The sequence below is a fragment of the Colletotrichum aenigma genome (assembly GCF_013390185.1).
Source record: "Colletotrichum aenigma strain Cg56 chromosome Unknown KSG_Cg56_contig07, whole genome shotgun sequence".
NCBI lineage: Eukaryota > Fungi > Ascomycota > Sordariomycetes > Glomerellales > Glomerellaceae > Colletotrichum > Colletotrichum aenigma.
Window position 1 is genome coordinate 775,721 of NW_023500913.1, and position 27,955 is coordinate 803,675.

The window sequence follows — 27,955 nt, forward strand, 5'->3', positions numbered from 1 at the left end:
GAAAGTGGTTTTTCGACGTCAGAAACGACTCCGACGCCCTTTTCTCCCATTTCAAGATCAATCTGAAGGGAGTCGAAGATTTGCAACTCATGGAACTCGCAAGCCGGAAGTCCAACAAGAAGTTTATCCTTGAGCTGAGGAAGTGCATTAAATTTGATGCAATGCTAACCACCGGCGAACTGATGGAATGGAATCGTGTCAAAGAGCAAGGTAACAACCTCTACGCGCCTGAATCTGGAGGGAGTTATGGCGTGTTCAGCCAGCGACCTTTGTCTGCCGCCATTCTGTCGTACTGCATTCAAGACGTACAGCACCTACCTCGTCTGTGGGCGATTTACGATGGCAAGCTTACGCCAGCCTGGAGACTAAAAGTCCATGAAGCTTCACAGAGCAGGGTGCTGCAATCTCAGGCCGCTGACTACAATGGGGTGGGAAGACGCATGGCTTTGGCTCCCAAGGGATGGACGGCGTAGATCGATTGACACACACCAACTTGTAACTTATCAACGAAACAATTGACAATGGAGTTTCTATGTTTTGGTCTATCACACCAGTCCATTGCCATCATCCAAGATCCCTTTCGGACTCTGATATCCAACTAGATCAGACATCAATTGATCGCTATTCCTCTCATAACTTAGCCTGGACCCGACCTTGCGATAATCTTTGTGCGACGTCATGAGCACCTCCACCCTTGCCAAACATCTGCCTCAAATCCTTGGCCAATATTTCTGGCCTCTCATGCGCAGCAAAGTGGCCACCATCGCCATGCGTGACCGCAAGTACCACAGGTCCCAAGGTCTTCGCGTGATTAATAGGCGGGACGAACAAGTCCATTGGGAAGATGGAAACCCCAAGCTTTACCCTTGGGATCCACCCAAACTGTTCCGTGTGTGCGATAGGATGTCGCACCTCGTAGTAGATCCTCACACTAGCCTCAGGGCCCATAGTCGAGAACTGGTAGATCGAGATCCAAGTGAGAATTTCGTCGTCAGTCCATGGATATCCGTCGGTCCAATCATGAAGCTTTTCATATATCCATGCGAGAACGGCGACAGGTGAGTCGGCCAGCCCAATACCGAGGGTAGCAGGGCGGGTTTGTTGCTCAAGGTTGTAGCCGTAACCCTCCTTGGCAAACCATGTGGTCCGCTCAAGACCCTTCTTCTCCTGATCAGTATGTGGCCAGAGGCTCTTGATGTATTGCAATGGGTTCTTGAACGGCGAAGGCGGCTTGGCTTGGACCATATTGAGATGCGAGGCAAGGACGTGATCCGGATATTTGAGACCCATGAAGCGGGTAATCAAAAAGCCCCAATCTCCTCCCTGTGTCACTATCAGTGCGTTAGCAGGAACGGTTTAAGTGATGCGGAAGCGGATGGCGACTTACCATATTGCTCGTATCCGAGCTTGAGCATAACTTTGTGCATCACCTCGGCGTATTGAGGCATGCGAAATCCGGGCTTATCTGACCCCTGAGAAAAGCCGAAGTTGGGAAGTGAAGGCGTGACGACGTCGAATGAGAGACCGCTCGTCTCAGTTGTGAGGAGGGGAATGAGCTTAAGGGCCTCATAGAAGCTTCCCGGCCCTGTGCATAAGTTAGGCCTATTACCCATCGAAGGTCTGATAGGCTACGTTACTCATAGCCATGGCAAAACAGCAATGGAACGGCGCCAGGTTGGGCGCTCTTCTGCCACACAAAGTGTATGTCTAGATCTCCGAATCCGTCGACAGAGATCGTGGTCGTGTACTGCGGGATCTCATTCAACTTGGCTTCGGCTGCCCGCCAGTCAAAGCCGTTCCGCCAGTGATTCACGAGTCGTTTGATGTGAGAGACTGGCACGCCATAGTCCCAGCTATCAGTGAGCGGAATTTCTGGTGGGAATTTGGCGTTGTCGAGCTTGGCGTGCAGATTCTCGATCGCGGAATCCGGGACATTGATTTTGTAGGGCTTGATTGAGGGGTCCATCTTGGCTACGGAGCGTATTTGATCTCGAAACGGCTTTAGGTCAATGCGGGTATCAAATAGCCACGGATAGCGAAGTTCTTGCGCTTTAATGTGATGATTTGAGTGTGATTTACGTCTCTGGACTGCGGGGAAGATTCGATTGTTTTTAATGCGCTCGGTATACTTTCACCTAGGTAAACGCGCCCTTGTGAACACGCGCAGATGGCGTCACAGTACAGACGAAACCATCTTACTAATACATGCGCCAGAGCACTGAGCAGATCCCTTCCAAGCAAATAGTGTTCTTGGCGGGCGGGAATAATGAGTGATTCGTGAGGACTTGCTTCCCCGCAGGCGGCGCTCCAACTAATCAAGCCAACCAGAGTCTGACATCATGGATTTAGCTCGAGAACGCGGTAGCATCAACTCACTCATAAGGGCGCGTCTTGACATGAGTTTGCGACTCATGATGAGAAATCGAGAGAGTCTGACAAACCTAATCTTACATTTCTTGACTCTCAATGAGATTATTGTGCATCGTCCTTGGACTGAATGTATGAGATGACATACATTCACAGACATTCACGAAGTCGCTCAGAAATTTGGGCGGGGGGAAAGTACTTTTGTGAGGGTAACAGGAGACGTTACTAAGAAACTCAACATTCATCTCGAAATTGCATCATGCCGGCGACTACTTGCTAGCCCTTAGTCTATCATAGCTCACTACCGCCTCAAAAAGCGCCTGAGTACCGTTCGCGCTGTATTTCATTAGTTCTGTATTCTTGTATTCTCTGATAAATTGTGACCGGTTCACTTACCAATCTTCGGGGCTGCTGTATTCCTCGGGATGATGGCTCACTCCATCCTTGCAAGGAACGAAAATCATTGTCGTCGGGCACACCTTACTTGTGTAGACGCTGTCATGGCCGGCGCCGCTCGTAATCGGGAGCCACCCGTCAGCACCAAATAGTCCCGTTGCAGCATTCTCGACGGCACTGATGCAATCGGGATGGAACTTTGCTGCAGGCGAGTCCGTGTCGAGAGTCCATTCTACCTGAACCCCCCTACCATCCGCCTTGGCGATGGTACTGAACGACTCGAGTACGCGGTTTTGCACATCGTCGACGACACTATCTTCCGGGTGCCGAATGTCTAGGGTGAAGGTGACCTGAGACGGGATCGTGTTGGTGGATGAGCTGGGAGGGATCTTAACAACGCCAGTAGAGGCCAAGGCACCGAGCTCTTTCGCGATGGCGTTAGAGCTCGCAATCATCTTGGACGCGGCGAGAAGAGGGTCCGATCGAGATTTGAGGGGCGTTGTGCCGGTATGCGCGTCGCGACCCTTGATCGTGAAGGTGAACCAGCGATATGCCTGTGCGCCCTGCACAACACCAATTTTCCTGCTGTTCTCTTCGAGAATGGGACCCTGCTCAATGTGAAGCTCAAAATGCGCACCGAGGGGGTAGCCTTGGCTGGAGCAGGCAATGGGACCGATGTAGCCGTGGCGGGCAAGCTCGGATTTGACTGTGACGGATGGATCGAAGATATCGCCCATGGCCCAGGCCTTTTCAAGAGGAACCTTACCGGCCCAAACACCTGACGCCATCATCGACATGGGAAACCGGGCTCCTTCCTCGCTGGTTTCAGTCAGCTATGATAACCCTGATAAACAGTCATCTAGCAGACTCACTTTGTCCAGTTGACAATGCCAACATCATATTGTGTCTTGTATCCGTTCTCCTTCAGGGTTCGCATCACTTCAATTGCTGACATGATACCCAAGATCCCGTCGTATCGCCCACCTCTTGGCTGGGTATCAAGGTGACTTCCCATGGCGGTCATCGGGCTCGTCGAATTGAGAGAACCCTTCTTCTTCGCAAACATATTGCCCATCTCATCGACGGTGAGATCGCAGCCGAGGTTTCCTGTCACTTCGTCGGCAAACCAGCGTCTAACCTTAGCGTCATCGTCAGACAGGGCAAGGCGAGCCATGCCAGTTTCTGTCGCACCTCTAACATTTGACAAGTTTGTGAGCAGCTGCCAGAAAGAGGAAGGATAAGTAGGTTTATAGAAACATAATCATACTTACTTGCCATATCTATGCGCAGCTCCCCATTGACACGTGTGGTGAAGGGTCTCTTGTAGTCGGTCGGCATTGATCTTCAATCCTGATAACGAAGCCCTGGCCGAGGAGTATGACCTCACTTGGCCGGAGATGGATGAGAACAGTTTTGTCCGTTGCATCATTTCTCGATGGTTGCATGTGTGTATCAACCGCCGAAAATCAATTCAAGAAGATGTTGGTGAAGATGATGGTTACAATTGAGCTGTCCCCGATTGGCAGACGCAGCCAAGTTGATGTAGGCGCGGGGAAAGGGGCGGGGTGAGATCGGCCGAATGCCCCGGTGGATCGCCAAAGGGCGCCGCCCCGTAAAAGGTGTTCATAAACTGTCAATCGCGCCCAGCAGTTTCTGTCAAACCACCCATCATCAACGCCTTACAGAAAGTTCTACCAGCGCCATATGTCACTCCAAAATTTCGTTCACTGAGAAACCAATGCCATTACGCAATTTCTTACGCTTTTTGTTCACTATTTAGATGAGTAAAGTAATCGCTGGGGGATTGCTGCTGTGTTCAAGCGTACAATCATTGACCTAGCTCCATCACGGTGGTGCTGTCGGACTGAGTGTCCGCCTTCCCTCCACCAATTTGACACTCTCTTGGAATCTTCCAGCCATACTTCTCGTGTCGTTCCCTGGAATTCCTGGTATCGCAGTGGCAGAAGATAATACCCGCGCTCCTGTCTGAGCAGCAAAGGTCTTTGCTCCGGTGTATACCGTCGGCCCAGGGATCTTGTACGGAGGAAGCGGGCTCTGTGAGATGTCGTACACCAATCCTTCCTCCGCTGGCTGGTAGAGTCTTGTGCCTAGCGTTCCGGTCGGCCGATCTCCTCCTCCGCCGGTCACTTGGATATTAATACACTGCGGATAATGCTGAGCTCCCTGACCAGGATACCTCGCGAAATGCAGCGCCACAATCTCGTGGCGAAGAACGTAATATCCTGGCGCTATCTTGGGTGGGATCTGAACCACCCAGCTGGCGTTATTCTGTATAAGGACGTCGCTTGCCCAGATTCCTCTGGCGGTTGCGAAGTCGGTCGCGTTCTTGTTAGGGTCAATCAGACCGACCTTGTCGATGGCGAAGAAACTCAACGCTGTCTTCTCCACTGTTTCGCAGGATCCTCTTTCAGAACCGCAGTATGCGAGATGTGTTACCACAGGACCGTGGTGAGATTCTGGCCAGCCTTGCCACTGGAAGGCAATCGTGTCGCCCGCTGCTACCGGTGCATGGCCTGCAGGGTTGGTTGCGTTCCGGTGGCACACGATGTTGGGCCCGCCGTAGCTCTCGGTGCTGACCCAGCCATCATCATTCACTGTTGTGCTCCATGCTGCTAGAAGTTTGGGATTGTTCGGGGCTTTGGCGTTGTAACCATTGTACGAGGCGCCATCGATAACGAAATTCGTGATGCGACTGTGGGCCGCCACCGATGTGAAGAGCGCCGCTGCCGTAAAGGCGACTCTAGGTAACATGATTCCTCGAAGGTGCAACAAATCTTCTGAAATTCGTCTTAGATGTAGACGCATAGTAAGAAGACGTTGTCGAGCCGTGCCCTCGATCAAATACATCAAACCTCGGAGGGAAACACGACGCCACTTTGGCAAAGATCGTCATAGCAACTTACTTGATGCGAACGTGACCTATTTGAACCAATTCAGGAGCTTTTGTGGGGCCGTTTCTGACCAGATCGGTGAGAAGAATCAGCAGAATAGAGTGCATCAACGGGATTCAACCAGGATGTCGCATCGTTTAAATGAAGCAGTCAGCCCGCCAAATTCTTGCTTTTTCCTCTCTGAACTGGTAGGCGGGGATCCAGCTGTGCAATGAGACTGAACAAGCAAAACATCAAGCCTGGTACGGATGCACGGCTAAGTCCTTGAATCTCGGAGGATCGTGAATTGCTACCTCTTCGGGTGATTTTGGTCAGTCGATCTCGTAAGATCGGCACTCGGCCGGGTTGATTCCCCCGCAGTTTCTCATTCTGCCGACCGGATGTGACCTTAATCTACTTGAGAGGTGCCGAGAGCAATCCCGTCATAAGGAATTCTTCCAGCGAGGCAATTTGGAGACGGGCAGCCATTCCGCTTTTATGTTTCGGCCGCGACGTAAACTGCGGAAGCTATCAAGCCCAGAGAACATCAGACATTAACGGGCAGGAGACATGGAGAAGTCAAAACATCAACGTTAGGAGCAATATGATTTTTGAGAAGGATCCAGAGACCCGGCCGCCGTCTCTGAGAACCGTGACAGTGGGAATAGCTCCATCGATAGCCGATGGGGCATCTATCAACCAATGAGATGGGCGAATGGTTTAGTGGTATAATACTCGCTTAGCATGTGAGTGGTCCAGGGTTCGATTCCCTGTTCGTCCACTTCTTTTGCCTTCCTTAGGTTAGCGGTGTTTTTGTTTTTGGTTCTGGACCATCTTTTGCCAATTCTTAGCACACTCTGACATTTCCGTGTTGCGTTCCGCAGTTTGGATGGTGAAAACTTGTCGCGTGCCTATTTCCCCCTTTCAGAATAAAAATGCCATCTCAGCGTTGCGGCGCTTTCCAACCCCACTGGCGCAGCCGCAACTAGTGTTCAGCTGAACAACACGGTATTTCCGCAAAGCATTCCGTGAAGGACCCGGCCTTCCACAATGTCTCAAATCGGAAATCCCACAGCCCGGCGCGGAGACTAATCGCCCAGCTGAACGCTACAAACCGGGGTCGTGGGACCTGGCGCCTTGAAAACGTCCATGCCCGCCGTGACAACAAGGCCTCGAGCACCTTAGTTGTTTAGACTACAGTTAGACTTGCCTTGTCTTGGACAGCTCCAAGGACGGGAATTTTTTATGCTGAACGAAATACCATCATTCTTGCTATGCCCAGCAGTAGACCAAAATGAAGTGCAAGGCGCTCGGGCCAATTCTGGTTTAAGCATCGTGATGATCCACAGGCCCCATTCAAGATTCTCAGAGCCCACCAGACGAGGGCTTCAACCCGCTTCTCCTGTCCCACATCTACACTTTTACGGGCGAGATGTCCAACAAGGAAGCAATTCAACTTCACTGGTCTATTAGTCTAGTTGGTTAGGACGTCGGATTCTGATCTAACAATCAGTCCCTTCCGTAAGCCCAGGTTCGAATCCTGGATGGACCTTTCTTTTGCCTCTCGCTCCTGACAGAGGGCTGAACATGAGTTATTTTTGCTTTTATTCGCTACTTGTATCAACCGTCTCTGGCATACTCTATCATCTCGTGGGTAGACTCTTCATGTCCTCTCTTGGGAATGTTTCATTAACGAGCTACTGCTTGCTGTTTTTTCACGTTCCACTCTCCGCCTTTAGTGTTCATATCTAGTTAGCGATTATGAAAGGTCGTTCATGAAAGGAAACCAGCAGAATGAGAACCTAATTTCAGCTGCGGCTCCCCGGCACGGGGCGTCGGTAGTCCATAGTGAACCCGTCCTAGTGTCATTTTCCCCATACGCCACACTGCACCAGAGACAATGAGATTGTGCGCCAGACCCGAGTTTCCGGTTTTGAGAATGCTACTGGTGCATCTTTGTCTGCAACTCAGTAATCATAGGTCGCTTGCAAGGCACGCTTTGTCTGGCAGCAAGGATTGTAAGTAGCTTGTGGCCTGGCGACGACGCGGTAACGCCCGCAAAGCCATTGGCCGAGTTGCTGCTTGCGCATGCCGTTGTCTTGCGCTCTCGGAATGAAAACTCTTCCTTGAAAGCCACGAAGACCGAGCGGAGGGGATAAGTACTCCTCGGGAGGTTGGCCGTAATCGAAGTCTCTTCATCTTCAGCGACATTCGGTCTTGTCCTGTTTTGCTCCATGTCAAATTGAAGATCATGATCTCTCAAATCACGATGCAAACGGACATTGAGAAAGGGTCAAGGCCGTCTCCTTCCCGGAACAGTTCCCTCTCGACGCTGTGCGGTGACGATGTCAGCAGCAAGGCCCCGACTATTTGCGGCCGGGAATCGCCGATATCACAAGATCCGAGTCAGGACAAGCATCATTCAGAGCCCGAGTCCCTTTTGGTGGGTTGGCCTAATCATTTTGACAGATTTCTTGGCTAACGTTATGATCAGGTCTCTTGGGATGGACCACATGACCCAGAGAACCCCAAGAACTGGGACAGAAGGCAGAAATGGACAGTGGGTTACCTCAAAGCTTCTGATGCGTCCATCCAATATCTGACTTTCGAACAGATGTCCCTGGTTATCTCGGCATTTGCATTCCTTTCGCCCCTATCCTCCTCCATTGCCGCCCCAGCTTTGGGTCCGATTGGACACGATCTTCATATAGACAACCAAGCCCAGCTCCAACTCGTTCTGTCGATCTTTCTTCTCACCTACGCACTCGGCCCATTCATACTGTCACCTTGCTCAGAAATATGGGGTCGTACACCGATAGTCAGAGTTGGGAACACGATCTTCATACTGTTCACCACTCTCTGCGGCTTTGCAACATCGAAAGGGCAAATTATTGCTTTTCGGTTTTTAGCCGGGATTGGAGGAAGTGCAACCACAGGGGTTAGTCTCGTACAACCCTTCAACAGGTGATTTCAGCTAATGGTCGGGGCAAGATGGGAAGCGGCGTCTTGACAGACTGCTGGCGTCCAGAAGAGCGCGGAAAGGGAATAGCCATGATGCAATTTGCACCAGTCATTGGCCCTGCACTAGGTCCCATTGGTGCGTCGTCCCCATTTCATTGTCTATTTTCAATCATTGATGCTAACCTTGTTCCAGTTGGTGGCTACATCTCGCAATACGCCACCTGGCGCTGGGCATTCTGGACAGTCGTCATCTTCAACGTCGCAGTCCAGGCTGTGGCATTCTTCCTGTTGAGAGAAACATATGCACCTCGCCTTCTTGTGCTAAAAGCCAGGAAGCTCCGCAAGGAGTCGTGTAATCCAGAGTTCAAGACTGCCTGGGAACGAGAGCAACGCACTCTGACGAAGATTCTTCGAGTCAGCTTGTCGAGGCCCTGGGTGATGCTTGCAACTCAGCCCATCATTCAAAGTCTAGCAATTCTCCAGGCTTTCAACTTTGGCTTGCTCTATCTCGTAATCTCCGGATTTCCTACTCTTTGGGAAGAGCACTACGGGATGTCAAAAGGCAGAGCAAGTTTGAACTACATCTCGATCGCCGTCGGTTCCCTGATTGGGGTTTTAATCTGCGCCCCTACCATGGACGCAGTCTACCGACGGCTTAAGACGAAATCCGGGATCGGGATGGAGGAGCAAGGGAGCCCCGAATTTCGCATTCCCTTGATGATTCCTAGTTCAGTAATCACGCCTGCTGGGATGCTGTTATTCGCATGGTCCGCACAGAACAGAATGCATTTTCTCATTCCAAACGTAAGCCTCTTCAGAGTCAGAAATTCTTTACGGGGACAACATCCTGACCCAGAACCAATAGATTGGCATTGCGATAACGATGGGAAGCACCATGATATCGTACCAATGCATCTCGGCCTACATAGCCGACTCTTATCCGCAGTACACCGCTTCTGCTTCAGCTGCATGTTGTTTCATGCGGTCCATGTTCGCTTTCGTGTTTCCGCTGTTTGTTCCAGCGCTCTTCGGAAAACTGGGATATGGACTTGGCGGAAGTCTGTTGGCTGGTATCGCGGTCGTCATTGGGATCCCGGCACCGATCTTACTCTGGGTATTTGGCGCAAGGCTACGGGGTATGAGTCGGTTCAGCATACGGGAATAAAACGGAAAAAGAATTGGAACGATAAAGGCGGTCTGTCGAGTACGTTCCGTTTTGTTATACAAGGTGAAAAGTTTCCAACACATCGGGGCGTTAGGGCTTACGCTGTCAAGCTAGGTTTGCATATGCGGCTGTATGTTGTCTTGTGACCGTTCTCATTGGCTTTCACGATTTCATCCCAAATTGCATTTCTTAGCTTTCCGGATATCTACTTGATCACACGTGGAAAACACATCTTTGGCAGACGTGCCGCAGATTAAAAGCAGCCGCATCGATCCTTCCGACTTCTCAATCAGGCCATCCAAGCGCCAACTGATTGACCTTAACTTGTATGGAGTCTTGCGTCAGGGTCCTGGTTCCCTTCTCCAACGGGATCTGAATTCCTGCACAAGCATTCCCCAGGCTGTCTTTGGTGTCGTCCGACGGGTCCGGGTTTGAAATGTTTTGGAAGCTAGGGAACGAGTAAGGTTCCCCCGGAAATTGAACACATCGGAACACACTCCGACCAATCAATGCCTTGTCAAAGCATTGCCCGTATACACAAGCCAGTCTTCGTTAAGGTTTGATTAACAGCGGCTTGTGCTTCAGCAGCCTTCCACAGTTGCGAACAGCCAGTAGGAGTTAGTGATCAACTCCGAACAGAAATGCGCGTGGAGCAACCCGCTTGTGCTGGAAGAGAAGTGTCGGATTATCCCATAGCAGAAGACTTAGAACTGTATATAAGACCGCACGTTTTCCGAGAGTTTGTGACGCAGACCCAAAAACTACAACTGTCGCTCAGACTCTACAGGTCTTCAGAAATTATTCTGCCCGGTTGATCACTACCCGCGAGTCGTCAGGCACGGCGCATCGTTTAAACTTTAAGCATATTCACCCCCACCAGAAGCTACATCAACCACCGTACAGAATGCAACTTACCAAGACCCTGCTCGCTCTCGTATCCGTCTTGGCACTAGCTGGTTCGTCATATCTACGTAACAATTACGCGGTTGTGTGACGGGAATTGCTAACTTTTGTTCCGTTTCTCGTAGAGGCGAAAGCGTGCCAGTTCGGCACCTGCCAAGGCCGGTTCGGCGCATGCTGCGACCAATTTGGGGGATGTACAGTCCTTTCGAACGAATGTCCTTGAAAGGATGGTATTGGCGATCACTCGATAAGTCACGCAATCACGAAGACTTTCTGGCAAGGAAATGGAGGAGCACGAGAAATCGCTCAACTCGTTCGGGCACATCAGGTCTCAGTAGAGGAAACCATTACACTCGCTGCCAAGACCACCTTCCTTTGGGCATTGATGGGAAAACGCACACAATCCCTGCAGACACTGCTGCCAAGAGCACATCGATAATATGCCCAGATAACTATCAACGTCTCTCCTCTCGCGCGTTCTATTCCGCTGCTTGTATTGGAACAATGCATTCTCCGATGGTTGTTGAATACGTTTTTATTGAAGTCCTGCTAATCAACATGCTCACATGGTTAAGGTTCTTGTTTGCCATGTTTTTCTGAACGGGACGAACGGGAATCTGGTTTCGCGTGTGTCGATCGTCGCCGGATTAGACGGTTTAGAGGTGCCGTTTTAGATACGTTTTCTGTCAGCTGTCGTAATTTCGGTAATGGTGGTCGAATAATGGCGGAGACCGCAGGGTTTGCGGGTGGTGTCCGTTGTAATTTCATCATCACACCATCACGTCCCCCCTGCTATCCTCAGTGGTCATCCAGGGCGCAGGAACTCTCGTTACAATTATTTTACTCATTGATATGTTTCATGTCCTACGTAGTGGCGCCCTAGACTCCGTGTATGCCCCTGTCCAAAACCCCGGTTTTGATATTGCCATGTGCGTTTGGTATCATTCCGTAAAACCACGTAACCACGTAACCCCGAACAGTCTAAAATGGCGATAATTACGATTGCTTAGATCCCCTTTTCTCCTCCCTGACTCTGGAGTGCCTGGACGCTTGTTCCTCCGGCTCCTCAAGGTCGTCGTCGTGTTGATCTTCCAATGATACGCGTTCTCCGTGATCCATCGAGTGTCGGTCGTTCAGTTCCAAGTCTTCGCCTCCTTGGAGGTTATCGCCTTCCGCTGAATGTAGACCTATCGTCGTCGGTGTGTGTGTCCTCCTCTGCTCCCAAGTTTTGTTCGTGCTGTTTCCATCGGGATCAAGCGGCATACTCGGGTCTTCTTCTGGTCGTAATGTCGCGTGTGATACGCGTGAAGGTCGTGTGAGAGTGCGAAGAGTAGACTCTTGGCCAGGTGACGTGATCCAGTTCATGACAAGAGCCGAGAAAAAGACTATTCAGTGACATGTTAGCATACTTTGACGAGAATCAAATTAGGGTCGATCTTACTGTCGGTGTTGCAACATAATAAACACAACCACGCAACCTCTCCATTGAGTGCGCCCAAGACCGCTAGATTCCTGTTCCTTCAGGTCAGTGAATAGCCCACGTCAACTCGAGACAATGACGTACGTGACACTGCTTAGGAGTGTACAGCATGAACCGATGAAAGTACGGATCACAAGACGTCGAAGCCTAATATTCGGTGGCGCTCGGGGGACCCGGCGGTTTCTCCAATCCAAGGTCCACGGTTTCCAGAAGTTATACTTGACGGAATGAAGGCCTATCGTCGATTTAGTCATGTTAATGATGGACTTGAGCTTCTGAGCACTTACTTAGTAGTGGGAGTAGAAACATGATAGTAAGGTAAACCTGGTAGATGTCAGAGCCCATTCACATGGAGTTGAGTCAGAACGAAGCTCACGTTGACAGCAGCATCAAAGGATATCAAGGCCAAAATTACATTTTGGCCCAGTCCAATTATGCATATTCCGTCAATGTAATTCGTTATTCGGAAGATGAAGTTCAATATCACGATGAGGACGAAGACCCCTGTGTCGCGTGTTAGCCATGACACTTAGTGACTCCCACATGAACCATACCAAGCATGCCGAAAGAGTTGAATATGTAGAGCTTGGACTTCATTCGGGGTTTTGATGTCTGTCTGATGATGTGCTGTTGTCATTGTTAGTTGAATACCTTGGGAGGACCATCTGTAGGTCAACCACTTACTGCCCGATCTACCATGAACAGGTATATGAACTATGGAGTCACATGTCAGTCTTCAATTTGTTGATTACACAGACACGTGCATCACCGCTTACCAGCTGCAAAAACGGTCAGTAAGAATTATTTTGACGTATCTAGGACTTGGACTGACCTTTGTCGACACATAGGCGCCGAGGCAAAAGAGCGTCGCTGCTGAACATGCTGCAAAGGTCATGTCGGTTCCGAATCCGAACTGTAGAATTGACGTCCCGAAGACGAAAAGAAAAGAGAAAACATATATGCAGATTACGACTGGAAAACTGTCAGGGTCGTCTCAATGTCGAGTAGTGGAATGCCCTTACGCCACATTGTGTACGGTAACACCCTCCAATCCTTCACGGTCGATACTCGCATAGCTGTAATTGTCGTCAGAACTATTACTCGAGGTTTTGCGGAGTTCCTGCCATTCCAATGTCGTTTCGCATCAGATTTACTGACCAAATAAACTTGCAAGCGTGCATGCCGAGATCAAGGCGACAATGATGCTCATGACTTTTCCCGCGAGTGGCTGCGGCCCATGATTGATACCACGGATCGCCACATCTTCCCTAACCTCCAACGATATCATGGCTCCAGCTTTCCCTGCTGCGTTCTGCCAGCGGCTTGTTATGTTGACCCCATCAAGATAATCCCTCTCTATATGTCGACCCGGAAGAGCCGACCCAACGCGCCGATGTGGGTATTGACGATCGGTAAATACGGGGGCGGAGACGACGGGGGCCCGCGATGGTGTTTCGACGACCTTAACGATGATTCTCAGGGTCGACTGACGACAAACGTATTGCCCAGTGTGCGGCGAAATGGAAGCGTGCGACTAAAGAGGGGGAGCTGGGGGGTAATGGGGATAGATGGGAAACTTTGAAACGGAGAAAGACGAGGAAGGGCTCCCTTGGGAAACTCTGCTGGGGAAGCTTGGGGATGGAGTCGATCGGAACTCCCTCATGTACCTCATGTAGGGACTTTTTTCTTTCGTCCGCACGGCACTCGTAGGCCGTGCCACACGTGGGATCGGTGTTTGTGCGGGAATGTCCAAGCGGTGCGATGAGGAAATACGGTCAACTCTCCCAGCGAATAGACTTTTTGGTCAAACGCACCATGCAACGGTATGATGGCGGCCTTCGAGCGACCCTGACTCGCGTGTCTGCGAGCTTTCCGCCTCTTTAACGTCGCGCACGGCTGTTACGCTGCCGGTCTGCTTCATCATGTCACGCCTCGCCCAGACTATTTGACTTTTGAGCAAATGAAAAAATTGAATCTCCGGTTCTAGCGGATGGCGGATGGAGGTGGGAGGCGAACGGCGTAAGCCACGTGACGACGCCACAGGGTCTGATCATCTTTGGAATCTTTCGGATCCAGATCCCTCGTTATTCTAGATCAACCTTGCCACGGATAGTTGGGCAAACACTTCGTGGTCCCTTGAGGTAAGACACCGCGTCTAGGGCCGATCTTCTTCCGATAATTTTAAGGTTGGTGGTTCTTGACATGACCAGCCAGCGGTCCCGACATCCGTCGGCTTTGCCCGAAGGCTTGGCTTCCTGGGGCTGGTCTCTGGGGCATTTCAGGAGGCGGTGTTGCGACGCCAGATGTGTGATTTGAGCGGAATCTCACCCTGACGATGCTTGCATCTGGGGTTTTTGGCAGCTTGAGTTAATAATATCGCGAAAATATCATCATGGGCCTGGACTACTCCGCGATTGACTTGTATTTAAAGTCATGATGATCGCCGCTAATAACGAACCCTTTCGAGTGACACTCGCCAGTTCTTTTCTGCTTTCTGTTCTTGAAAAATCCAAAACCTTACCGAAGCGTCGATCGCTCGTTTAATTCACTCTTTTAAAACTCGCTCCTTCACCTTCACTGCAATCAAAATGCGTGCTTCGGTCGCCGTTGTTGCCTCCCTTCTCTCCTTCGTTGTTAGCGTCTCCGGGTAAGCACTCTTCCAGTCTCCATCTCCAAAGGGGCTTGTCAAGTCATCAACGAAGATCGTGTTTGTGCGCGCACGTGGCTAATCTCTTTGACACCGCACAGACAAGGCGAATTCCAGACAGTCTTTTGTCAAACCATTGACGGCAAACACGCAGCCAGTAACAATTTCTGCTAAGCTGTTGGAGGCGCTGTTCTGCCATCTCCTGGGGTAAGTCATTGCTCTTTGTTGTTGATGTGGCTGAATCAACGTAATTGCGGTCGAGTCTAAAAGCCCCTAGTTCTGCTGCCTTCGCTCGAGCGACTTTGACAAGTTCGTAGCTCTCTCAAAGGGCTGTGCAGACAATGGCTTGGTGCTAGGAAAGAACGACGCCCCTTGCTCTCCGTAGACATACCGGCTTGTTTCAGAAAAACCCATATACCTACCATGACCTGCAGACGCTTGTAATCAAGAGCATTCTATGACTCCTTAGTTACTATCATGATAATAATGAGTGATTAAACTGCCAGTACAACATGCGACATGAGTCGTGCAAGTCTTTAAACCCGTAGAGCTCAATCAATACAGACAGGGTCCACTGAATAGAATTTGAAGCGGTTTGCAACGCGGTTTGAGACCTCCGTTGCTGTGGACCTCCATGGTCAATTGTCTCAGATTGTCCCAGCCGCTCGTCACCTGCTTCTAACCGAGGCTGCCAACAGCTGGCGATACCACGGAACATGGACTGGGGTTCGTCCCGTCATGCCCGGCAAGGGTAGGCCATTCGGAATCGTCCTGATGTCGAACCAGAGACGCGGGAATATTTTCGCTGTGAAAATAAGTGTACGCAGGCAACTTTATGCAGCTTCCGCCTTGCTTTGCGCCTTGCCGTCGCCATGTGGAAGCCATGTGCAAACAATGTTAGATCCTAGTCATGAGCACATTGTGGTCGACAAATCAAAATGTCGCGAAAACACAGAACAAAAGGTTACACTCCCTATTTAACTCAAAGCTGATGTACTAGCCCCGGGGATCAGACACTGTCCCTCTCTATCCTTGTACTCTTCAATCTTGCTAACTTCCGCGCAACAGTCTGGGGTAACGCGCTTCATCGCCTCTCTCAACCACGGCTTCCAAGAAAGCAGCCAACACAGCGCTCATACCCTTCTCCTCGGCCTCGGTAGCCCAATCAACCATACTCAGACTTTTAAAAGAATGACCCAAACGAGCTTCCATGTAACTCTGGAACTCATGAACCGGCACCACGTTGCCTTCAGTGTGGTGGATAATTCTGGTTGCGCCGTAGGAGACTCCAAAATTGTCATTCGTCAGTGATTGAAGAATCGCTCCCGCCGTTGTCGGCAACTTGCACATGTCCAGGAAGCCAGAAAACGTAGCCAAAGATGGGACTGCTTTGAGGATGGCTGAGTACTTGTGGATCATGTTGACCGCGTCCATCTCATCAGCGTCCTCGGACATGAGGTAGCCCGCGCGATGAATCGATACAGATAACCCGGTTGCGGCCGCACACTTCTCGAGATACGTCTCGCTCGCCCATTTTGTTGAGGTGAATCCCTCTCTGCCAAGAGCAGCTGGGGGATAATGCACTGAAATGGGCCGCTCGGGGTACGTGTTGCCTCCGCTGAACAGGATGACGCGGGGGCTGGAAATGTAGTGGAATGGCACCTTCCTGGCCAATGCCAGATTTGCCAGAAACTTTGTTGACTCTACATTTTGAACACGAATGGAGTCATAGTTGTTCAGGCAAGAGCCCTCGGCTCCGGCGTGGATTATGATGTCCACGTCTTTTTGCAAGGTTTGTTGCGCATCACCCGAGAGACCAAGGGTAGGATCCGCAAGACTTCCGATGTAAATCACGAGTTTGTCGCTTGCCGGAAGCTGGGGTACTTGTTCCTGACTAATGGCGATGCAGTAAACTCTGTCAACGGACGGGTCTTCGAGAAGGAGTTTCAGGAGCCATGATCCCAGTCCCTTAGCTGCGCCCGTCAGAATGGCGGTTTTGTTTTCCTTCGGGACCACGTGAGATGGAGCAGCGCTTGCTCCCTCAATGGCTGCATGACTTACAAAACGAGTCTGTTCATCCCAGAATTCCCAATCAATGCCGTCATTTTTAGATTCTTTGGCGCCCCGAATCATGGCTGCCATTGATCGCAAAGTGCTTGCTTCAAACAACTGTAGAAGAGGCACAGAAATCTGCCACTGCTTCTGTACCTTCTTTCTCAAGTTGACCAACAGCAGGGAGTTTCCTCCGAGACGGAAGAAGTCGGAGTTGAGAAGAATCCCAGTTGATTGGGAGATGGTGTCTGGAAGAATCTGTTCCCAAACCTGACGCAGGTCACGCTCGAGTGGAGTGAGCGTTTCTTGGCTGCTTTCCTCAGCCTGAGCTGGGATCGGTATCTCATTCAAAGCAACCCGGTCCAACTTGCCATTGTGGGTCATGGGAAGCTGTTGAAGAGGAATGATGATAGAAGGCCGCATATAATCCGGAAGAGGGAGGCTTGCCGGGAGTGATCGGAGATACTCCTGGGTGTCTTTGATTTGAGCGGCAGTTGCAATCACGGCAAAGGCAACCAAGGTCTTGTCTTCTCCGCGCACGGTGACAACAGCTTCCGCGAGCTTTCCGTTCGCAGTCTTGAGAATGTTGGACGCAACATCCTCAAGCTCGATGCGGATTCCTCTGATCTTGACTTGGCTGTCGCCACTGATGCGGCCGAGAATGACGAGCGAGCCATCGGGCTTCAAATAGCCGGAATCGCCGGTGCGGTACATCATCTTCCAGTCATTTCCTTGGTCCTCTGCAGTAGCGAAAGGATCCGAAACGAAAGCCTTGTTGGTGAGCTCCTGGCGGCGAAGGTATCCCTGACTGACGCCTGCACCTCCGATGCATACTTCTCCGGCGCAACCCTCCGGTACGAGGTCCATTCTGTCGTCGACGACGTATATCGAGACATTGTCCAGGGCAGGGCCCGCAGGCACGAAGTCCAAGCCGTCTTCCAAGTACTTGACGCGCTCCACCGTGGCGAAGATGCACGTCTCTGTCGGTCCGTAAACGTTGAAAACTTTCGCGCCTGGTGGCATCGCCTGCCTAAACTGGGCCGCCAGCTGGGGTGTGAAAATCTCGCCTCCTACGGCCACGGTCCGGAACTTTTCGCAAGTCTTGAGTACGTCCGAAGCGTGTTGGAAGATGTGCTTGAACTCGACAGGTGTTCCAGCCATTAACGTCACCTTTTCGCTCTTGATGAGATCGACGATGGCTGATGGGTCTCTGCGTTGGTCTTTGGAAGCCATGACCAAGGTGCCTGCGTTCGAGAAAGCAGTGAAAATCTCGAACGGACAAAGATCGAAGCTGACGCCGGTCTGCTGAAGAATCACCTCTTCCTTTGGTCGGACTTGAAGCCTGCGCGAAGACGCCTCAATCAAGTTGACGTAGTTTCTGTGCTTCAAAATGGCTCCCTTGGGGACTCCGGTCGTTCCGCTTGTGTAGAAAAGTACGGCTGCCGCTTGAGCATCGGATGAATTACGAACTTCGTGGTCTCCAGCTCGAGGCAGAATCGAAGCGACATCCAAGGTCGAGGTACCACGGCAGGAATCGGCTAATAGTTGGGCGAGATCGGAAGTCGCTTTATCGTGGAGGACCGCCTGTGGCTTGCAGTCTCCCACAATTGAAGCCAACCTCTCTTGGTGATTTGTGGTATCGAGGGAGACAACGATGGCTCCAACCTTCAAGACCGCGAGGTATGCAAACACATATTCGGCCGACGGCTCTATCAACAGACAACAGAAAGGCTCGGCGCTTCTAGGAACCCCAAGAGCTCTCAGGGATGCGGCCATGTTGTTGACTTCCTGCATCATCTCTCGATAAGTAAAAACCTTTTCTCCGTCCTTGATGGCAACGAGATCCGGATGACGCTCGGCGACTTCGTCGATTCGATGAGAAATAGTGCCTGACCATTCAATGTTGAATCGGCGGCCTCTTCCTGTCAACCCCTGGCTATCTGACTCGCCCACAGCTTTCAACATGGAAGACCTATGCATGGGAAGCGCAACAACCTTAGACCGTGGAGCCGCACAAGCAGACTCTAGCAAGCAGCGATAACAGTCCAGAATTGATTGCGCAGCCTCCTTCGAATACAGCGCATCTTGAACGGCGAAATGGAGGAGACAAGTTTCGTCTGGTGTGTCCGTGATATTGACTCCCAGATCATACGGGTTGCCTGAACTCTGAGATTGGACATACTTGAGCGCAGCATCACCGATGGAGTTCAATCCCAAGATTCCAAGTCGGTAGTTGATGATGACCTGGAAGATTGGGCTGTGTCGCGCCGTGCGCGGAACTTGGAGTTCATCCAGCAAGGCGTCGAGGGGGATTGTGGAGTTAGTGAGGGACGCGAGGATTTTCGAAGACGCCTTCTTGCAAAGAGTCTCGAAGCTTTCGGTCTCCCCCACGTTGACTCTAACGGGGACGATATTGATGAAGCATCCGGCAGTCTGAGAGAACTCAGTGCCCGACCTTCCAGTATCAACGGTGCCAATGCAGAAGTCATTGGTCTGCGAAAGGCGAGACACCATTGATGCGAGGACGGCAAAGTGGAAATGGAACGGTGTCACATGAAGTCGGCTGCTGGCTTGCTTGATTTGAGATACCAGGGCTTTCGGCAACACTGTATCAACGATGGTGGTGGCGTACTGGTTCGTTGCCTTCCGAGTCTTTGTGTGCGACATGGGGAAGAGAGGCAGGGCATCGGGAAGGCCTGCAAGCTTATCCTTCCAGAATTGGGTCTCCTTGGCACAGTTTCCCTGCTCTACCATAGACCTCTGCTTAACTGCGAAGTCAACGTACTGTGGAATGGTGGGCAGAGACTTCCCTTCATAGGCTCGTGCCAGATCTTTGAGGAGAAGAATCCATGTAACGCCATCAATAGCTATGTGGTGACTGGAGAGGATGAGAGTGTGTCGGTCGCTTGCATGTCGGAGGACAGTCAATCCCAAGCATACACCTTCTTCGAGATCCCACTGCCGTGATTTCATTTCCTGGTACTCTTGTGCAGTTGTTGCATCCGTTGCGTCGTCCATAAATTTGAAGGGGCATGCTGACGTGGCTGTCACAGCTTGCATCGGCAAACCAGTAGCTGAGTCCGTGTAGAAGTATGTGCGCAAGATCTCGTGATGCCAGGTCACCTGCCGGAATGCATTCTTCAATTGATCGACGTCCAAAGGCCCTCTGAGCTCGTACATGGATGTCTCGTTGTACGTTGTTGGATCTTCCAGGAACCCTTGAAGAAACCACAGCCGGGCTTGTGCGAAAGACATCTGTGCTCTTCGGTGAACGACTCGCTGAATCTTGCGCTCCTTGAAGTAGCCATCTGCCTGCTCGTCCCTGCTTTCACTGCCGACGGATGTCATCGGAGTCGGCGGTGATGCGTCCGGTGTGCCTGGCGTTGTCCTGTTGTCTGGCGTGATCGGCGTCGATGCGCCATCCACTTCGAGAACCGGTACGCTTAGCTGAGTAGTCTTGGTTTCAGGCTTGGTCTCGGCTTCTGGGGCCTCCTTCTTGGTTTGAATGCTGCTTTTGCTGGCGAAGATGGGGGCGGAAGCTGCTTTGCAGATTGAATCTCCAGAAGCACCACTCAAGATCTGAAGAACGCTGACTTCGGCGCCGACAACCTTTCGGAACCAAGTCTGCACTTCCATTGCAAGAAGCGAGTCCAGGCCAAGACTGACGAGAGGCAAGTCCATCTTTGCACTTCCTTGAGGGAGTTGCAGAAGACTCTCCAGTCTCTGGGCGAAAGCCTCTCGAACCTTGGTGAAGACAGTCTCCTCGTCGGTGGCCGCGTCTAGGGCGGCCCGGAGATCTTCAAGAACCGAGATGCCAATGTTTTCGGTCGCGGAGTCCCGCTTATCTTTTACATAGAAACCGAATCGGGGTTCGTTGGCCCAGAACGGTCGCACGGCTTCATTATCGCTGATTGCCAGGCCGGCAATGAGCTCGCTATGCGAAGAAAATCCCGGCCGGCCGGCAAGAATACCCTCTGCAAACATGACATGGACCTCAGCTTCGCAGAGAGCGAGAACGCACATGCTGCGCAGCTTCTTGGCCACAATGGGATCTTGACGGGTGACATATCCGGTGTCTGAAATCATGCCCACATCAATAACGGATCCAGCCAGGCCTCGGCGTCTCCGATCGGCGGCAAGCCCAGCCATGAACGTGTTCGCCATGTGGTAGTTGGACTGGCCAGGTGTTCCTATGACACTGCCTGTTGACGAAAGCATGATGAAGAAGTCGAGGTTTTGGCCCGAGAAAGCGCGGTCGAGATGGATGCTACCATCAACCTTGGGCCGGAGAGCAGTCTGCACAGATTCCACGTCCATCTGCATGAAGAGCTTATCTGACAATACCATTGATCCGTTGCAGACACCTGCAATTGGAGGCATTGTCTTGGAAATCTCATCGACAACTTCCTTGATGCGATCTGGGTTTGTCACGTCCATGGCCATCACCAGAACCTTGGCGCCCAGCTTTGCCATGGAGTCAATCCAGGTCTGGCTGACATTGGGATTTCTGCTTGCCAGCACGACATACTGGACGCCGTGCTTGATCATCCACGAGCAGATGGAAATGCCGACGTCACCAGTGAGGCCGACCATGAAGTACGTCTTGTCCGACTTGAAGAGTTGCTCGGGCTTGACGGGTTGCAGATCTGCCCGGATTGGGACACTCTGTGCCTGTCGCCAATCGATGACAGTCGTGGACGCACTCGCCTCGATTCCGCTCAAGTCGCCAATTGGTACAGTCCTTGCGGTATGATCTTCGGTAGCACCATTCAACTGAATGGTGGACGCATATGCCGTCTCAAGAAGCTGGGAAGCTGGTCTGTCGGATTGACTTGCAGGGCATTCCCAGAAATGTCCATCGGAGGGCTTGCGCACCAAGAGGAAAGACGAGACCTTCGAAAGAAGATCGGAAGAGTCGGCGTCACTGATCGAGTCTCCGAAAATGATTGCTGCCGTCTTGCGGGGTAAGAACGCCTTGAGCATGCGTGTGGGAGCGCGCGGTGGAATAAAGTTGTCGCCGGTCGAGTCTGGTGAACTTGCAAAGATTCCAATACCATTCTTCTTTGCCTCAACTTCGATAACGTCTCGTGCCATCTTGCTGATTCCGTGTAGCCATATAGTATGACCTCGAGGCACTGACCGTACCCAAGCCTGCGCGGCTAACACGACAGACAGGAGTGCAACCGCATTGGAGGCAATGCCTGCGGAGAGAACACGGTCGCTTGAAACTTGGAACACCGAGGAATTCGTTGGGGATAATGTAATTACAGCTTCGGAGCTGTCCTGGCGTGTGCCCACACAAAGGTATTGCGGCTCTTGGTAAGACAGCAGATTGATAGGTGCCAAGCAGGAGAAGGCATTCTCGATCGTGTCCAGCCTAGGCCTGTCTTGGATAAGCTTTGAACTGGCCCTGACTTCGATTGAGGTTCCAGTCTGGTTGACCTCAATGACGTGAGTCTCCGATGTGACCTCCTTGACGATTTGCCTTCTGGCCGAGTTAGTGCGCTCATTGGGGTCTTCGTACTCCTGAATGCGGGGAACGAAAAGTTGATTGTTCCTCAGACAGAGTTCGGTCTCCAAAGACCAAAACCTTTCGTCGGGCTCCATGTTTTGAATGGCCGTCAGTGTCAGCTGGAGGAAATGCTGCGAGATTGTGTTGGGATCAAGCTTGGTGGCTCCATCAATGTCCATCACCTGGAGGAACCTTCCCAACGCCGGCTTTTCAGCGCGCAATCCGCGACACAAACCAACCAACATGTTTGAGTAAGGATTTGACGTGGCCGCATTCTTTGTAAAAATCAATACTCCCCGAGCCTTCTCAATAATGCCTTTGAATCCGGACAGAGCTGCATCATCAACTCCGCTCTTGAAAGTCGGCTGGTCCAGCTCAGAGAGACAGAGAACCAGAGAATTTGCGGGTACATCGGATGGTTTGACACCTCGAAGGTCGGGAAAATGAACGACGTCGTTGCCAAAGCCTGACAATCTGTCCTTGACTGAGCGGACAATCTTTGATGTGGCAAACGTGGAACCACCAATGAGAGTAAATGGAACGAAGTCGGGTATCATGTGTGTGTTGTCGAGTGGCTCTCGAAGGGCGTTGATTGTATCATCAGTAGCTTGGCTAACGAAAGAGGTGAAAGTGTGAAGTTCATCTTCCTTCTGGTCATGGCTGAACATATCGACACCGGTGAATCCAACGTTGCGAAGCTTTTCGTCCCAAGTCTCAATGGTTGCGACCGGTCCGAAGCGTCGACAATTGTCACGCGCAAGCCACCAACCTTCTAGGCCGCCCATGATCACTTGAATTCGGAGGTGGTCTGAAGTCGGCTCAGTGACGATAAGAAAACCACCGGGCTTGAGCAGGCCCCTGACACGACGCAGCACGGCTTCAATGTCATCCGATACGTGCAAAACATTCGCAGCAATAATAACATCATATGATGGGGTGTCGAAGCCCTGCTCCTCGAATGGATGCCCGATATCCAGCTTCTTGAAAGTCATCTTATGCACGTATTCCGCAAATCGCTTCTGAGCCTGGGGGAAGAACGCAAGGGACACGTCGGTGAAGGTGTAAGAACCGAAGTGGTCGCCGATGGTATCAAAGACAGCTGAAGTCGTCGCACCAGTTCCGGCTCCGATTTCGAGAATATTTGCCTTTGGGTACCGATGGGATATGGCGTTCAGGTAAGCCGAGACTTGGCGCTGAGCATTGCGAAGACCTAGGCCTTCGCGGTAGAAATGGCTCAGTTTGTCGTCCGCAAAAAGGACGTGAACCATCTGCTTTTCGTTACGGAAGACGCTACCGGCTTCGTCTCCCACGAGGCGGAGAAGTTCAAAGTCAACTTGGTCCTGGTTTCTTTCAAGAATGGCATCGATCGTTTCTCTCGTGTCCTTTGCCCAGTTGCGATAAGGTCCCTTCTCGACCGTGTTCGCCAGATCCGTGAGCTGTTCGAACATCATCTTCTCATGAGGCTTCAAGTTCTCAACGCCAACCTTGCTCGCCTCTGATAACAGGTTGTGGCAGAAGAACAGAGCAACACGTTCAGATTCCTCAACCGCAACATCTTGAGGTGGGTTGAAATCGATTTCGAACTCGGCGCCGCCCAGGAGGTCAGCTTCCCATTTGGTCTCTGCGAAGATGACGCGGTCGTTGGAGGCGTCTGGTCGTCCGAGAGCTGCCAACGCCATTCCTTCGAGCTGAAGGAACGGCGTCTTGAAGTTGTCGCGGTGCGAGTAGATGCTGACATCGCCTCTGATCTTGGTTGCCGATAGTTCCATGGAGAAGGCGTCGATGAGGACTTCGATTTGACCGCCAGATGATGTGACGAGGCGATGTCTTGGGTTGACTGTGATCTTTTCGAAGCTTTGAGGTAGGTATGCAGTCCATAGCCTTTCGGCAGTTGGGGCGTTGAAGGCAGCAAACACCTGACTTATGTGAGTACAACATAAGAGACCTTTTATTTGAGTTGCAAAAAGGGCCAGAGCTTACCGGTTGCAGTGCAACATCAATCAGTGCTGGGTGGTAGAGATTTCCGTACTCGATCTCCTCAGCGAACCAGGACGCTATTGCGGTAGCAATACCATCAACACGGCGCATCGAATTGAGCCGTTTGAACAGATCTTCGTACTCCAGTCTAGTCTCTTTGACAGAGCTGTAGAAACGCTCCACATCCACGGGCGGTACAGTTGCAGCCAGCGGGTCCACTCGAGGAGGGAGGACATCATCGTTGCTACTATCCAACGACACAGAGATGCTTCCAAAACAGGTTCTATCTACCTTGCCTGTGCTTGCATCAGAGCATACATAGGACGAAAACTCGGCTGTAATCTTGCTCTCGTCTTTGCGTGTCACTTTGACCGATGTCAGCATCTCGACTGGTCGGGGCCCCTCCTCTACCTTGAGTGGCCGCTCGAGGGTGAGATTCTTGATCTCAATCAGCGACATGTGCTTGTCGCCGCTAAGGAACTGCGCCACCTCTAGCATCATCGCGATGTATCCAGCCGAGGGGAACAGCACCTCTCCCTGGAACGAATGTCCGCGCAGCCAAGGGAGCTCCTTCAGACTCAGGAAGTTGCGCCAACGTGGTTCCCAATCCGAGTCATCGGGGCACCGGTGGCCCAGCAAGATGCTCTCATTTCCGCTGGAGCGTAATCGGTGATTGCGCGAGAGTCTCGATTCACGCCATATGGGTGCGCCATGATCCCAAGAGTAGGTGGGGAGGGTGTCGACAACCTTGTGCGTGGGAACTTCGTCACGCCAGCAGCGTTGATATTGGTCCAAGTCAAGCACTTGCGCCCCAAAGTGAGACCACAAGAAACCTTGCAGCTGCATCATACTGATGACACAATCCTCGCCTCGGTTCATGCTGCCGCAGTACGGGAGTTGCTTCCCCAGATGTGGTCGTACAGTCTGGTTCACAGGTCCTTTCAGCGCAGGATGCGGTCCAATCTCGATCGCGACGTCGAAAGGGCCGCCGTTTGTCAGTGCCGTCGTGACCGCATCTGCAAATAGCACAGGCTTCACCATGTTTTCGATCCAGTAAGGCCCGCTCAGATCGTCAAAGTCCTGATCCCAGTATCGGCTCGCGGTTCCATCTACACTTGAGACCCAGACACATTTACTCTCCGTTTTCAGGGGCGAGATTCCACATTTTCTCATCGCTTTGAGGTAGGCCTCGGAGCAGGCCTCCATGTGCGGTGAGTGATACGCCTTGTCGGTCTTCAGCACGCGGGCAAAGATCTTCCTGTTGTCGAAAACTTCCTTGGCTTCTTGGATGGCGTCAACGTTGCCGGAGAGTGTGACGCTAGAAGGGGAGTTCTTCGCCGCAAGACAGATCCTGCCTTTGAAAGGTGCCTCGCGGCAGAAGTCTTGCGCTGCTTCGCTGCTAATTCCTACCGCCATCATGGAGCCTTTGCCTGCCAACTTGGCGTAGACACCTCGGTAGAAGGCAACGCGGATGGCGTCGGACAAGGAGAGGATGCCGGCCGCGTACAGTGCAGCAATTTCGCCTGACGAATGACCGACCACAGCGCTGAACTTGATTCCGCTGGTTTGCAGCATCCGAGCCAAGCCAATTTCCACTGCTGTGGTTGCGGGCTGCGCGATCTCGGCTTCAGAGATTCGGCTTTCCGATGTGTCGGCGAGCAGCTCTTGTTTCAACGACCATGACGGAGCATCGGGGAGTTTTGCCAGAGATTCATCGCACTCCTCAATGGCTGCTCTGAATACAGGACTGTGTGTCAGCAAATCCTTGCCCATGCCAGGCCATTGTGCACCTTGTCCAGTGAAAATCCCCAATACCCCAAACCCCTCGGAAGGGGAGACTAGGGATGCGGCTGGTGTTCCCAAAGAAGGCTGCCCGCCAGCAGAGTCTGCAATGGTCATCTCGAGACTTGCTAAAAGATCCTTCCGTGATGTCGCATGGAACGACTTTCGGAACCCAAGTCCGCTTCTTCGTTGCCATAGCGTCCATGCTACGTCTTCGAGTCTCACGTTCGGGTTGTTGTGGATGTATGTGGTCAGTCGTCGGATATTTTCGAGTAGAGAGATTTGTGAGTGAGCGCTGAGAACAATAGGCGTAGTGAAAGGGAGACCGCCAGACGTCAAAGATTTCTGTTCTGGCTCCGGCTCGTATGATTCCAGGATTACGTGTGCATTCGTCCCTCCAAATCCGAAGCTGTTTACACTTGCACGCTTTGGCTGTCCATCAGTCCTCGTGGGCCAGGGAGTAGGCTCTGTGGGGACTTTGAGAACGCGCCGGTAGGGCTGAATATTTGGGTTCAGGGACCTGAGATGTAAGTTCGGAGGGATCGTGTCATGCTTCATTGCGAGAAGAACCTTAATGACACCCGCCAAACCGGCGCAGCCTTCCAGATGGCCAACTACTGTTTTAACTGAACCCACGAAAAGGGGGCTCACTTCTGTGTCTGCAGCACCCTTGGCTGCAAAGAAGCTCTCAAAAATACCTCTGGCTTCTGTTGGGTCACCAGCCTGTGTTCCCGTGCCATGTCTAGTCACCATGTTAACGATATCAGACCGTCCCATGAAGCGAGTCAGCACCTACGCCTCAAAGTATTGACACCTGTCTTCTGCCTCTGACGGATCCAGCCCCGCGGCTCGGTACGTCTCCGTCGTCAATCTCGCCTGCGCCATGGCACTCGGCATCGTGATCCCCGGCGTTCGCCCGTCAGAGTTGACACCCGAGTTGCGAATCACAGCTTGTATGGGGTCATTGTCCCGCAAAGCCTTGCTCAGCGGCTTCAGCAGCAGTGACGCCACGCCCTCGCCCCTAGCATACCCGTCCGCCATGGCATCCCACATCTGACACTTCCCCGTCGGCGAGAGCATCCGCAGCTTCGACTCGCTGATGTACATGTCAGGCCCGAAAATGAGGTTGGTGCCGGCGACGACGGCCGTCTCCGCCGCCCCGCTGCGGAGGTCCTGGACGGCGAGGTGCATCGCGACAAGCGACGACGAGCAGGCAGTGTCCAGGCAGATTGACGATCCGCAAAGATCGAAAAAGTAGGAAATGCGGTTGGCTAGGATGGCGCGCGACGTGCCCGAGGCGGTGTAATGCGACAGGTCTTCCGTGTCGCGGTACTGGATCGTCTCGTAGTCGCCCGTCATCACGCCCACGAACACGGAACACCGCGAGCCCTGGAATCTCTCAATGGGCGTGCCGGCCGATTCTGTGGCTTCGTAAACCGTTTCCAGGAGGAGCCTCTGCTGCGGGTCCATAGCCTCCGCTTCCAGAGGACTCACATTGAAGAACGTCGTGTCGAAGAGGCGAGGATCTTCTTCGAGGAAGTAGGACTTGGTGACGTTCGAGCTGCCATGGTGCTCGCCGTTGGTGTTGTGGAACTTTTGAAGGTTCAGACGATCTGGGTCTGGCTCTCGAGATAGGTCTCGTCTGCTATTGAGCACCTCCCAGAGCTTGGCGGGTGTGTTGGCGCCTCCTGGGAAGCGATGCGCCAGCCCAATGATTGCGATGGGCTCCATGTTCTACTGGATCCGTTAGCCTGTCAACAGAGCGTATACTTTTCCATTGCACTCACATGTTTTGTTACAATATTCTATTTCGTGTGAACAA

At 52.0% G+C, this 27,955-nt stretch overlaps 6 protein-coding genes across 6 annotated transcripts; 1 reads left to right on the forward strand and 5 right to left on the reverse strand.

Moving 5' to 3' along the window:
• Window positions 1–621: 621 nt before the first annotated feature.
• CGCA056_v010473 (putative epoxide hydrolase) lies at window positions 622–1,966 on the reverse strand (the record flags this gene model as incomplete). Its single annotated transcript, XM_037325720.1, has 4 exons — window positions 622–629; window positions 687–1,331; window positions 1,388–1,575; window positions 1,638–1,966. 4 exons carry the CDS (start codon window positions 1,964–1,966, stop codon window positions 622–624), a joined length of 1,170 nt encoding a protein of 389 aa, XP_037175025.1.
• A 670-nt stretch (window positions 1,967–2,636) lies between these two features.
• On the reverse strand, window positions 2,637–3,937 carry hyuC-0 (N-carbamoyl-L-amino-acid hydrolase; the record flags this gene model as incomplete). Its single annotated transcript, XM_037325721.1, has 4 exons — window positions 2,637–2,639; window positions 2,670–2,703; window positions 2,764–3,582; window positions 3,636–3,937. The coding sequence occupies 4 exons, from the start codon at window positions 3,935–3,937 to the stop codon at window positions 2,637–2,639; spliced, it is 1,158 nt and encodes a 385-aa protein (XP_037174910.1).
• A 671-nt stretch (window positions 3,938–4,608) lies between these two features.
• cel61a-0-1 (Endoglucanase-4) lies at window positions 4,609–5,535 on the reverse strand (the record flags this gene model as incomplete). The annotated part of the gene is made up of 1 exon (XM_037325722.1): window positions 4,609–5,535. One exon carries the CDS (start codon window positions 5,533–5,535, stop codon window positions 4,609–4,611), a length of 927 nt encoding a protein of 308 aa, XP_037175028.1.
• A 3,110-nt stretch (window positions 5,536–8,645) lies between these two features.
• mfs2-0 (putative efflux pump mfs2) lies at window positions 8,646–9,780 on the forward strand (the record flags this gene model as incomplete). The annotated part of the gene is made up of 3 exons (XM_037325723.1): window positions 8,646–8,751; window positions 8,809–9,419; window positions 9,481–9,780. 3 exons carry the CDS (start codon window positions 8,646–8,648, stop codon window positions 9,778–9,780), a joined length of 1,017 nt encoding a protein of 338 aa, XP_037174909.1.
• Window positions 9,781–11,679: 1,899 nt separating this feature from the next.
• Window positions 11,680–13,058, reverse strand: CGCA056_v010477 (uncharacterized protein; the record flags this gene model as incomplete). The annotated part of the gene is made up of 8 exons (XM_037325724.1): window positions 11,680–12,068; window positions 12,125–12,195; window positions 12,248–12,398; window positions 12,451–12,487; window positions 12,540–12,667; window positions 12,718–12,790; window positions 12,848–12,877; window positions 12,996–13,058. The coding sequence occupies 8 exons, from the start codon at window positions 13,056–13,058 to the stop codon at window positions 11,680–11,682; spliced, it is 942 nt and encodes a 313-aa protein (XP_037174908.1).
• Window positions 13,059–15,860: 2,802 nt separating this feature from the next.
• Window positions 15,861–27,864, reverse strand: lepA (Hybrid PKS-NRPS synthetase lepA; the record flags this gene model as incomplete). Its single annotated transcript, XM_037325725.1, has 4 exons — window positions 15,861–16,814; window positions 16,872–24,290; window positions 24,355–26,875; window positions 26,930–27,864. 4 exons carry the CDS (start codon window positions 27,862–27,864, stop codon window positions 15,861–15,863), a joined length of 11,829 nt encoding a protein of 3,942 aa, XP_037174913.1.
• Window positions 27,865–27,955: the final 91 nt, after the last annotated feature.